A 13,627-nucleotide genomic window follows, 5' to 3' on the forward strand; every position below is an offset into this window, starting at 1 on the left:
ACAGTAAAACCAGAGGTCATCCTCCAGAAGATCAGTGCATAGAAACCATGAAGAGCAAGGCAGTGGTTTAAGTAGTGAATTCTTTCCTGAAAAGAGATTTATCAAATATAGTACAAAAAGAACAGAGCCATTGAATAAGTAGAGAGTTTTTTTGTTGCTTGGTAACGATGGAAACCACCTCACAATGAAATGTCTCCTGGTGTGAAGCATGGTTCATGCATACCACAGTAATCTAGTCCTTCAAGAGGACACACATAGCAATTTGAAATGGCACTACAAATTACTTATTCATCTAGTAGAGACAAAATTAAGGAGTTTTCAATCTTACTAAGAATTATACAGTATTTTCATTGAAGTATTTTAAAATAAGCTATTCTGTTGGTATCTAGATCACAAATATGAATTAAATTGAAACCCAGATTCAACACAAACAAAATTTATCAAACACAACCACAGATAAATGCAAATCCAGAAAACTTACAATTATTACTTGGAATAAGTAAATCACATTGACATCAGAGTTCTCCATTCAGCTTAATTACCTCCAGAGTTTTGCCATTTGTTCTATCAGGTTGACAAATCCATTAATGTCTCAGCTCAGAGTATGCAGCACTCATTTCCTAATCCCAAGCTCAATGGTATTCATTTAGCAATCAACACAAAAGCAGTCTGATTTACAGAGGTCCTCTCTGCATGAATTCAGTGCCATCTGCAAAGGTCTGGCACTTCAGAAAAATCAAACTACATTTATTCGGACAGCTCAACTCACACTATGGGGACTTTTATTTTGTGGCGTTGTCAGAAAAATTAGGGCACTGAGTCTGATCATTCATTTATGTTAGTCGTCTCACACAGATGTAACTTCCCTCAATTCCTAACTTGCTCTTGATTAACACGAAATCAGAGATGGACCTAACATTTATTACTGTACAGGTTTATAGTAATAAAAAGTTGTGTTCCATAATGCAGAATCATGGTGGGGGTTTTTTGGAGTAGTTTGCTGATGGAGCAGAAAAAAAAATAAATAAAGCTTCCCTCTTTATTAAGACAGCTTTCATATATAGGTCACAAGAACTAAAATGGGTAAAAAGTGACAGTTGAGAACATTGTATATGCAGTAGCGGCATTGTAAGGCTAAGACAACACCATGAAAATACAGAACTCTTTTGTCTGACACATCTTGTGTCCACTTCCTATCACACTCGTACATTCAAGTTAGTGAAAAGATACTTCCAAAATTTGACTTCTGCCAGTAACAAGCCTTTAAAATGCCATACTGGTGTCTATATTTACTGACACTCAGTAATCTCCATACCAGATATAATCAGTTTTACAGTAGAAATAACATCCAGTGTTGCAGACCGACCTTTTCCCCCACTGCTTACCTTCTCCTGGAAAGCTTTAGAAAGAGATGGCAGGAGAGGCAAAGACATGGGACCCAGGCAAGGCACAGGATGGAAGACATTGCAAGGATGACTCACGTTTTGTTGCATTCATTTTGCAGAGTGAAATGCAATTAAAGCTTTATCTTGGATTTTGTTGACAGGGATTCTGTTCAGATTATACTGGGAAGTAAATTTGCCAAGTAAGGCTGAATTATTTCTGCTGTCAATTTTCAGAAGTGATCTGTGCTTTAAAGAAGAACATGGATGAGCTGGTCATATGTCTAAGCCAGTCCTCTTTACCAGATGTCTGCCTTTTACTTTGCTTCAGGATTCCCGTGGAGCAGTCTTTTTGATTCTTTGATGTAAACAGCTATTTTTCTTCTCTGGTACAGTAACAACATACCAAATCTTCCAATACAGTGAAATTTTCCTGCGGGACTCTATTTGCTTCCCAGATAACTCACCACCCCCCCCCCCCCCCCCCCTTCTTTCAAAAAATCCTTTCTCTACCCTACTACAAATTAAATACTCTTACGCCACAGGAACATGCAAATGTCCAGGGATTCCAGACACTTTCTTAATTGCCTTTTTGTAGCAGCGCAATAAAGACTGAGCAGCACAGCTGTAAATGCTCATGACAGTGACTAGATCAGCACAGTTCTTTGGTTTTGCAGTGGAATCTTCCTTGCTCTCTATTTTTTAGGAACGACTGCACTGAGCACGAAGCCAGTTCACTGTACCTTTGGCCACCCCCAGGTGAACTCTGCACCACCGCAGGCCTGGCTGTTTCAAAGGAGCTGCCCTTGGAGCGGAGGTGCGGGCGTACTGGTGCGTGAATGGATTGGGATTAATTATGTATAACCCGGCGGCTGGACGATTAAGGATGGAGCTGCAGATGCTTCCCTAGGGTTTGAGGATGTGAAAGCCTCCCCCCCCTCCCCTCCTTCGCCAGAGATGCAAGCGCAGGGCTTGGCGCTGCGGCTGGGAAAGCCCCGCCGCTGACTTCCCCCCCGGGCAGGTCACGGCAGGGAAGGCCGGAGGCGGCGAAGCCACCTCCACCCCCAGGACTCGCCTCACCGCGCCCGGCCGCGCCTGCCCCGCGCGCCTCGCCAGGCGGCCGTTTGGAGCGGCTAACGGCTGCCGCGCGCCCGAGCGGTCGGGAAGAGGCGCTGGGGGCTTTGGCGATGTGGCGTGCGGCGCATGGCAGGGCGCGGGGCTGCCGCCGGGCAACGGCCGCCACCGGCGGCCTCCCGGCCCGCCGCCTCCTCCTCCTCCTGCTGCTCGTCCTGCTGCAGGCACCCCCCGCAGGTACCGTCCCGGGCGGTGGGGTGGCGCCGCCCGGCGGCAGTCACCGGGATGCCTCTCGCCTCAGGCCGGCGACACCCGGGGCCTCGGGCAGGTCCCGGGACGGCGGGGTCGAGTCACGGGCTGCCCCTTCCCGGCAGGGCCTGGACACGCAGCTCGGGGAAGGCGGTGGTGGCAGCTCCGAAACCTCGCTGTCTCCCGTCCCTGCCCTGCCTGGAGCATCGGGTGTGAATTTTACAGGTTTTCCTGAGTTCATTCCCTGCCTATGCCTTTGTCCTTGCCCTCGTGCATTTATTTACACTGTTCTACCAAAGCAGGTGCATGTGTCGCTATGTATGTGACCCTCTTTGCAGCCTGGTAGTTTTAAGTTTGTGTTGCTGTCTGGGGCATGCTGTTCCATAATACAGGAACTGTGCCCTTTAACATCCAGCTTTCCCCTCTTGGTTTTGTTTTACACCTGCTAGCACTTTTCCTGTCTTCACCCACCATATCCACCAGTGGGATTAAACTTCCTTTCCACATGTGGAGGTGGAGATGAATGCAGGAAAGCTAAAGGATTATCTAAGAAATCTTTTTTTTCCTCAAAAATGAACAGTGAGTGCTGGGCAGAGGGGTGTTTCTCCTTCCTATGTACCAACGAAGCTGCATGCCTGAGGGATTGTAACACCACAGGCGAGTTGCATGGGCAGTGAGTAGCTGGTAATGTTGGTACTCAGCTAAAAGAGCTGCATCATGTTGTTGAAGGCTTTGAGGTACAGAAATAGTTATGTGGTAGGATACCAAGACTGTACATTTCTGGTGTACCCACTGTGCGCATAATTGCAGCTGTCAGCTGTCACTGATTGGGACATTCAGTTGTACGGCCTCTCAACTCCAAGACTGGGAATGGCCTGAAATGACAGTCTCTGCTTCCTAGTGAGGTTTTGAAATTTGAATGTAGTAAATCACTTAGGCTTTTTGATAGTATTAAATTAGATTATTTAATTTGTACATTAGTGTGCATACGTACCAGATCTTCTTATTCCATGATCTGGTTATGATTGAGTTTTACTAATTCCTTTAGAAAGTCAAGGCCTTTTCCAGGAGCAAGATCAGAGGTGAAGTTCAAAGTTCTTCTACTCTGACAAAAAAGGGAAAATCATGTGCAGTATTTCAGTATATATTCACTGAAATGTCATAGTATTTCTTCTGTCTTTGGTTTTAGTAGGCATAGTAGACATCATCAACTCCAAAAAGACACTTAACCTCAATTTTATTGCACTGGGGTGTTTATCAATATAGTCTGAGTTCAGACTGATGTAAAGAATATGAACCTTTTTCTCTAAGGATTTTTCGTTTTGTTTTTTGTTTACTAATGCTGACAGTTTTGGCTTATGTGTTTTTTCCTTAAGTGAACAATTAAACTTTTTGAGGACAACGTGGAACATGTTTCTTAAAATGTCTTAATTACATTTGACCTTTCTGAGCCACCTGAAGGAAGTTTCCATCTTACTGAAAAGATACATTTTTAACTTTAGCTTGCTATATGATAAGGGAAAAAAGTCTCCTTTTTAACTTATGAAATGTGTTAGTGGTGTAATTATCAGAAAGGAAATGTGAAGGCCTACTTGAAAAACATAATATTGTTCATATCTTGCAGGCTTTTTGTCAAAAGGGTTAAACTTAAACTGAGACATTAGAAACTGAAGTTCGCTTTCTCCTATATGACTTTCATATGACTAGTAATAGAAATGGTAATATTTCTGCACAACACTTACCATCAGTAGGCAGCTTAGAAATGCCAGCTGTAATTAAAATACTTGGATATAGAAAAACACTTGACTATTAGCATGATTGAGCAAAAATAACTTAAGTAGCGTTGCTATTTATATACTCTTTTGGTGCAGAAATCTCTCTACAAAAATTATCTCAAAACATAATTACTTTGAAAAAACTTTTAGCAATTACCATAACTTAAATAAGTCTTTTCCTATCACTTCATAGAATTTTCATTTCTAAATAAATGAATTGAAACTATGCCAATTGAACATTCTAGTAATACAGTATTTTATTAATTAATAAATTGATTGTTTAATTATTTAAGGCTCATTTTAAACTCTGTTTCCTGCCACTGCAATTTTCAGCCCAAATTTAATTTTCTGATGAATTATTGTGAAGATGATTAATTTTGCAACTGTAATGCTCATTTTAAGATGAAACGATTTGGAATAAAATATTTTATAAAATAGTAGAATATACTTGATGTGAAACTTTAAGTGGGTGAATAGCATTCCCTTTCAACTCAATGGGCATAGGAACGAATCCTTATTCGGTCAGTACTAACCTACCCGGATTCCTCCTTTGGGTAGCAAGTGGGAAGGGACCCCTCTTTACCTGGCACTGTTGTAACTCCCTCCGACCAGGGAGGAGCAGGAGGGGTTGTTTGTCTGTGCAGGTACAGTCCACCTGCTACTTCTGATCTCCAGCTGAGACTCTTCCCCCTATAGGCAGAACCCCTTAGAAATATGTGAACTCAATTTCTCTGTGTTTGGGTAGAATTTATACATCTGCCAAGTAGATTTTAAATGCATCAAACAGGGTGTTAGCATTTTACACTTAAATTTAACTTACTGCAGGATCTTTGGCCTGTTTCGGTGGCATAAATTAGTAAAGCTGTTGAATTTAACTCTATCAGATTTTAAAGTCACCCGATGAATGCTCAAGTAACATAGATACTTTACATACCAAATGTACACTTGAATTCCAGTCTTCGGGAATGGCTCTTCAGGCAGCTGGGAAGTTTCAATCACCCTGGACTTGGGGGTGAATTACCCCAAACTTCCATATGTCTGATAGTGATGTAAAACTATTTTTCTTCATCTGTGTTCTTCTGAAAAAGGAACTGGTGCTCACACCTTGTATTATGCCTGTAAGAAGTACAAGTGAATGAGGAATCAGACCCTATATATTTCTAGTGCATTGGGCTGCTTAAAAACTTAATTTGGGGAATTAACTCAGAAATCTCATTTATTTTTCTCAAAAATGAGTGCAACAGTTTTTCCCGCTGCTTAAGTGCAGGTTCAGATTGAAGGGATACAATAATATTTTAATGACTTTAAAATGCAGTTTAAGCAGTTCCCTTGTCCTTTATTGTTTTTTGTTGCTCTTTCTGTGGGACTTAAAGACCTCTTGATACTTTTTTTTTCTATGAAAAGCGTCTTTTTAACCTGATCACATGCACTCTTAAAATAGAGAGTGAGAATGGGAAGATCATTTGTGCTAGAGGCTGCTGCAGGAAGTGCCATTTAAATTCCAGGTGATTAGGAGGAGAGCAAAGGAATTCAAGTAGGAAACCTGAAAAAAGGTTTAAAAAAAATTTAAAAGGCAGTGTAGAAAGTGTGGGAAAGAGTGTGTGAGAGTTGGGATTCATATGCAGACAGAAACATTTACTGACTGAAATGGCTGCTATGCAAGTGAAATGTGTATACACATGAAAGAGCATTTAAGCTGACTTTCTCAAAATCTAGCATGCAATGTCATTGAAGATACCAAAAAAGTAATTCCAGGAGTTTTACATTATTTTCCTTCAGTAACTATATTGCTTCCACTTTTTCTAGTTCTTTTTAAATACACAGTTCAAGAGCTCCATCTTCGGGTTTAAGTTATTATTTAAAAAAAATATTACTCTCCTTTTGCATTGATTAAGTAGTGCCTAAACATCCTATAAAGATATGTATATCTTCTCATACCTTGTCAGTTTGTAGTGCTTACCTTTCCTAGATGCATTTGTTCCGTTGCCTTTTGATAAACTTTGAATACTTTCTGTATAAGATGATTGTTGTTTTCTGTTTTTCTCTCATTAATTTATTTGGTTTTGGTGGATTATGTTTTTCCTTTCCAATTATGATACCTAAATCAACTTGACAGTTCATAAAATACTTATGGACCATGTGGACAGATAATAGTGACAGAAGGAATTTTAAAACAGGCTGTTTGTCAGGTAGGATTTATAATTTGCTATAAGTTAGTATGCTTTTATTAAAATCAAAGCATATGCTGATTTTTGTCGATGGAGAATATGATCATGTTCTTTTGGGAGCTGAATTTTAGTGAAAAATTAGTTTTGTTTCTGCCAGTGCAGCAGAATTCTAAAAGACTTAACATAAATATTCCAGTGAGAAAATTTTAATCCATTTTGTTTTTCAATAAAAACCCTCCAATCCTTCTAGGAGGTCTTTGGGGAAAATGAAGTTATTTGAAAAATTTTGCTCCTCAAACAAAGTGGTGGAAGTGGTACATAGTCAGGAAATATTGTGAAGTAAATTAAATTGTTAATCACAGAAATCCATCATATACAAGACTACTCTTATCTTCTCTCAGTTGTTTTTTTTTTCCTCAAGCAAGGTTTTATTTCTTCCTACTTTCTAGGTATTTTCAATGGCGTATTCTGCTTACATTCTGAAGTGACAGGTACAGGCAGTTCGTTTAACTTACCTTGATTATCTTTTCCTGATAGCTGGAGAATCTGCCTTGCTTCTGTTTTCCATAACAACACTGTAGAGAAGTACAATTACCATTTGTATATAGATGGGGTGAATTGATGATTTCCTGTTATTGCTTAAATCAAGATAAAACAAAACAAAACTGGGACTCGACCCCATCTCTCTCATTGCCCCCAACAAATGTCTTAACGTATAACCAGTTTACCAGAGTATTTATTGTTGCTTTTAGTTTTTGAACATTGAACCTAAGTTAGCAACAAGTACTGATCTGGTGCCACATAATTATTTAGCCCATCTTCATAAAATAATTGCTACTGATGATATGTTCAGTATTTTATTGCTGTCTTTTGTATTCAGGACTTTCTATTCGTTTGTTATTTACTTTCTTCCCCAGATTCCCCAAAAGAATTAGAAATCACAAGCATCCCAGTAACCCATGTTCTTTCAAAGCAGGAGGTGGAGACAAAGAACACAAAATGCTGAGAGGTCTAATAGCCATTGTTATCCTTCTGCTGGCTTCAGTGCTGTATCTCTGGAAACTCTGTAAAAGAAGCTTCAGTTTTCTTTCAGAAGCCTTGTATGTCTTGCAAAGCTTTGCAATCTTTATGAACATGTTTTTAATTTCTATTTAAAATAGAAGAAATGCACATTAAAATAGCCATAAAAAACCTTATATTTCATTTCATGTGGAAATTAAGAAAATCACAATCCTGACAGAACTCAAGTTCATTACTTCATTAACGGTCAGTGTACACATTGATTGACATCCCGACTGAGGGTATCATAACAATGCAGCTAATTTTATCCTCATTTTGGACAGTGCCTATCCCCATTTTCCCCATTATGGACAATCTTAATTTAAAATGTGACAGTTCTTTTGTAAAACATGAATATATTTAAAACTAAATGTAAACTTAAGTGCTGTTCAAAATGAGGATGGTTTTTCTGGTAGCAGGCCTTTGCCATTGTTTTTCTTGCCTTAATGAGTCATGCATTGTGTAAGACATTAGGCAGATGTTAACTTAATATCCATTGAAGAACAAGTCTATTAAAGGGTGTAGATTAACCTAAAGTATGCTGCTTGCTTTTTCAGATAAATTAAATAGTTGTATTAATGTCATTGTTTTATCTTTTAACAGTTCAACCCTCAAAGAGATTTTTAAGAAGTGCAGGGCCAAGACACAATAGCTTAAAAATAGTGGGATCTGTCATATTTCCAGGTATTTTTCTTTAAACATAATGTACAAATTTTAGTGAAAATATTGGTTTTACCAAGAAAAGGCCCTTCTTTATCATATCCCTTGTTGTTGAATTGTTTTAAATGGTTTTATGTGGTTTAATTAATTACAGTTCTGTACTGACTTGTGTATACTTAATAGGCCATCACACAGAATGTATTTCTCTCATTGGAATTTATTTTTTATAGTTTTTTTTATTCTTACTCATAATTTTTATGAAACCGAGATAATTATTTTCTGTAATTGTTATAACAATAACAACGTTCTGTGTATTCTTACACCTGGCTGTAGGACTCTTGCTCCAAAATACTGCTTTCTTCCACTGTAGGTATTCTGACTTCATCTTACTTGTTATGTACACACAACCTGAAGCTTGAAGTTTATGTTATATTCTACAACAAAAATTAAGAAGAGTTAAGAATTAATTGCTTTCTAAGTTAAATCCATCTAACTCCAGAATATAATATTATCACTTTTGTTTCTCATTAAACAAAACAATTATTGGAAAATCTGAAAATTAAATTAAAGACTAGGCTGTTCCTCATTGCCATATATTTACTCGTGTTGCTTTTTCTCTAAATGCACATTGCCGGCTTGGTTTTGGTAATACTCTTCCCCATAGTTTTCTCCATGTGTGTTTTCTAGTAACAGCTTTACTAGTAGCATATCTAGAAGTGATACTTCTGTTGTTTGGGGGAAAGCTAAAAGACAACATTTTTTGACCTTTTTTTGGTACAAATTCTTAGACATACCAATTTTTGTCCAGAGGTGAAACAATTCTGGGAAATAATTTGTTTTTAAAGATTTCTCTTAGTAGTTTATCTTATAATATTATTTAATGTTAAATGACGGCTCTCAGTGGCCTGAAGGTTCATCCTATTAGTGTACTTTTTCTCTCTTCTGATTCTGACTCATGTCTGTAAACATGGCTACTACTTGAATGGCACGGGGTAATTTGAAAGTTAGAAGGCATGATTAAAATGTTTTATCCCAACTCTGTTTCTAAACAATTTAGTATTAATAAAGAATGTTTCCACCTTCTCTGGGACAGACCATTGTGAGTATACTAGATTTGACTCCAGTGTTCTTTTGAGATGCTGGGCAACATCTCTATTTTGAGGTTTTTTTTCACCAAAATTTGGTTAAATACAATCCTGCGCTTTTAAAATCCTGCTGTTTTAAAATACCTGACATAAATGTTCTTTTTTGGATCACTACGGTAAATATTTTTGTAATGGAGAGAATATGAACAAATAAGAAAAACAGCAAACAACTTTAATTAAAAGAGTAAGACTTTATTTTGAAAGCAAGAAGAATAAGGTTATACCTGATAGATATTTTGTCAGCCATTATTGTCTGTCAGATGCCCTTCTGACAGATACATGCTTACAAAACTGTCATGGAAATTTACAGTAGTGGGACAGAATTTACCATCTTGGCAGGTTATGATAATAAAGACACCGTCATTTTGTTACTTTTTATTATGGATATGTAATTTTTTTTCATATTGCTATAAGACAGAAAAAAGCGACCTTGAGGAAATAAAAAACAAAATGTGAAGTGGGAGAGATATGCAATGTACACAATTTTGCCCCAATAGACTACTCTAAAGCCAGTTAGTTAGTAAATTTTGAGAAAAAGTATTAAGGATTTGCAATGGAAGAAGACTAATCATATTGGCAATTGCATTAACATGTAGAATTCATATTAATTTTCATGCTTCAGGGTTAAAAACTGAAACACCACCTGTAAATGACATTTATTTCCATGATATACTACTGTACAATTGAAAATACATACTTTGCTGTTTTCTGTAGGATAAGCTACTGTAAAAAACTGATTATTAGCTGGGTGGGACATACCTACTGATCTTAAGACTATCAAAATTCTGAAATTATTCTCATGTATTAAATGTTATATCTAAGTCTTTATTCTGTTTAAACAACTTAATACTGTAATCTGAATGTAAGTGGCTTTTCATTTTTTAATGAAAGCAAACAATCATACTTGGAGAGGAGAGAAAACTGTGGTGGCATTACTGCCAGTTGCTGTAATGGAAAAGTGAAAACTTTTTCTGAGCATTAATCCTTTCCTGCAACAAATACTTAAATTTTTTTCCACTTGCAGGGAATCTGAAATAGTCAATGGTAAGATAACATTGTGGTAATTTGCTTATTTGATTTAGTTTTCATTATTAGTCAGATTCTCCAAATCACAAATGTTGTAGTAGCTGTAATGTTTTATACTGGTTGTAGCTTTTCAGTGGCATTAGGGTAGCCCGATACAGAGCATGGTATATTCAAGTTTAGACGTCACTAGAGCGTAAATATCTAGCATCTCATACTTCTGAAGAGGACAAATGCTTTGCAGAATGTCAGTGGGAAGGAAAATAAAACAAATTGTACACACTGAAATCCTACATATTATGAAAGTGATTATGACTACACCAATTGTAGTTTTTAGAAACAATTGAAGATGTAGAAGCACCTATATGCTACAAATCACATACAAGAAATGCACACCTGCTTTACTGTGGGAAAAGACTAAGTAAATCCTTACCTTACTCAGTTTGCTTCCTATCTCATTATTTCTGAATTAAACAAGAGGCAGCTCACCATTTAGTGAGCTACAACACTAAACCCTTTTTAAGCAAATACATAGTGCACTGGTAAAAGGCAATTGCTAATAGAATGGAAACAGCAAGCTTTCAAATCTGAGTATCCTGGACCAACATAATGCAACTTCACTCCTCCATGTGTGTGTTGGACATCAATTGAGACAGAACGCTGCAGAAGCCCGTGCTTGTGAGAACCTACTAAGTGACATAATCCATTCAGGAGGATGTTACAGTGCACTGTGGTTCTTGTTTACACAACCAGATAAGCCTAGAACTAGAAAGAATTATCTTAATTTTATTTTCTGGAGAAAACAAACCTGCTGTCTATTTGGTATTTTATTTTGATGGTAGAGATAACAGAACCAGTCCCAAAATTAGAACTCCATTCGTGATCATTGTTGAACCACTGTCTTGAAATTTAAATAGCTCACTGTTAGGATACTATTGATAAATACTTGATGCTAATGATAATTTTTTTTCAGTCAAAGTTTATGTCAAGCTGAATCACAACAGTCCACGTATTTTATGTCTGACAAATCATCTGCGAAACTTAGAACTGATTGATCCAATATTCCAGTGGAGTGGACCAGGTGGTGGTCTTTCTTCAGGTAAGGATTTATTTTCTTACATGTCCCCCCGCACCCTCTCCCCTTCTCCCCTGCTCCCCCCCAAGGAAGCATGAAGGTTATAAAGGTGGGAATGTAAATGGAGAAGTAACTGAGGATACATTGTGAGTGTTTGTATGTATATCATGTAAATTAACTTTCACTTTTCAGAAAGGAAGGGGTGGGATAACCAAACTAAAACACATTTGCAAGTCTCTGTAGAGAACGGTGCCATCTCTGAAGAGTGCTAGATGGAACACGGCGTGTTGGATGCAACAGAGGCTGAGGATGACATTCTTTGCGGCACTGAGACACAGCTGGGAGCATTCTGCAAGGACAGAATAATAGGATGATGGGTGATGTGATCTAGCCCAACTGCCTACTCAGTGCCAGGCTACCTTCAGATATGAAGTTGTTCAGGGCCTTGACCACTTGAGTTTGGGGAATCTCTGTCCTTGGAGATTTTCTGTCTTTTCTCTGCAACCTGTTCCTCTTTTTTTCTTATTTTCAATTATAATTTCCCTTATTGCAACTTGTCATCGTTGCTGCTTGTTCTTTTGTGGTGCACCTCTTAAAAAGTATGGGTTATTCTTCCCTGTATCTCCCCTTAGGTAGTGAAGGACTGCAGTTCCCTCCTTAGACTTTTCTAGGGTAAAAATCCAAGTTTTCTTTGCCTCTTGTCTTATGCTCCAACTCCCTAATCATCTCAGAAACCTTCTTGTTGACTTGTTCCAGTTTGTTAGTATCTGTCTTGTACTGAGGAGTCAAAACTGGGCACGGTGTTCCAGAGTGCCCAAATGAGTGCCGGGTAGGGAGAGAATAATCACTTTGTTTGACCTGCTGGATATACTGTTGCTAATGCAGCCCAGTATACAGTTAGCCTTCACTGCTGCAAAAGTGTGCTTCTGGTTCATATTCAGTTTAAAATCCACAAGGACTCCCAGGTACTTTTTTTCAGGACTGCTCCCAAGTCATCTGGTCCCCAGCAGCATACGTTGCGGCTCTTATTCTGTCCCAGGTGCAGGACTTTGCATTTGTCACTGTTGAGCTTCATGAGGTTTCTGGCAGACTACCTCTCTAGTCGTGCAAGGTCCCACTGAATGGCAGCAACGTCCTGTAGTGTATCACCCCTCCCACCAATTTGATGTCTTTTGCATACTGGACAAGAAGGCATTCAGTCCTGTGGTGTAGGTCACCGGTAAAGACGTTAAGCAGTTCTGGTGCTTTTATCAGCCCTGAGGAAAGGCCTTCGTAACTGGCTGCTAGGTAGACCAATCTTCAAAATGATGATGCAGACAGTTTTTCATCCATCTTGTATTCCACTCATCTAGTCCGTATGTCCATAGTTGGGCTACAAGGATGTGACGGAGGACCATATTGAAATCCTTGCTAAAGGCTTACAGTGTATATGACATCTGCTGCTTTCTCTTCATCCTCAGAGGCAGTCATTTAATTCCAGAAGACACTCAGGCTGGTCAGCCATGATTTGCCAATGGCAAATTGATGCTGCCTGATCTCAATCACTGTCTTGTCATTCAAGCATCTGGAAATGACTTCCAGCAGTTCTGGCATCTTTGCAGGGCCTGAGGTGAGGATGGATGAACTGTGATTTCCTGGGTCTTCTTCCTGGCCTATTTTTATGATGGATGTATTTTTTGGGTCTTTCTGGTCATTGGGGACCTCATCACCATAAAAATAGACAACAGTCATTAATTAGCTCACTCAGCATCCTCAGCTATATCTCATTCTGGTCTATGAACTTATGTAAGTGCAGCTCACTTAAGTAAGGCCCTAACACCACACTTCTCTCTCCATGTAGCATCTCCCCTAAACTCTGGTAGAGCCTGGGACAGGGCTGGAAAGCAGCCCTTGCTAGGAATGAGTGAAACAAACGCGGCACTGCGTACCTCAGAGTTTTCCATGTCATTTGTCACTAGCTCATTCAGCCCCATTCAGCCTGGGGCCAACATTTCTATTGCCCTTCCTCAATTGCATG

The 13,627-nt window shown here is 38.8% G+C and overlaps 1 protein-coding gene across 1 annotated transcript in view; it reads left to right on the top strand.

Moving 5' to 3' along the window:
- Window positions 1–2,569: 2,569 nt before the first annotated feature.
- Window positions 2,570–13,627, top strand: part of ZPBP (zona pellucida binding protein) — a 29,554-nt gene continuing 18,496 nt past the window's right edge. The window contains exons 1-3 of the mRNA XM_050890879.1: window positions 2,570–2,693; window positions 8,311–8,391; window positions 11,509–11,634. Of these exons, the coding sequence (XP_050746836.1) occupies window positions 2,570–2,693; window positions 8,311–8,391; window positions 11,509–11,634 (331 nt within the window). The remainder of the gene's footprint in view (window positions 2,694–8,310; window positions 8,392–11,508; window positions 11,635–13,627) is intronic.

This window comes from Gymnogyps californianus, chromosome 2 (assembly GCF_018139145.2).
Source record: "Gymnogyps californianus isolate 813 chromosome 2, ASM1813914v2, whole genome shotgun sequence".
Taxonomy (NCBI): Eukaryota; Metazoa; Chordata; class Aves; order Accipitriformes; family Cathartidae; genus Gymnogyps; species Gymnogyps californianus.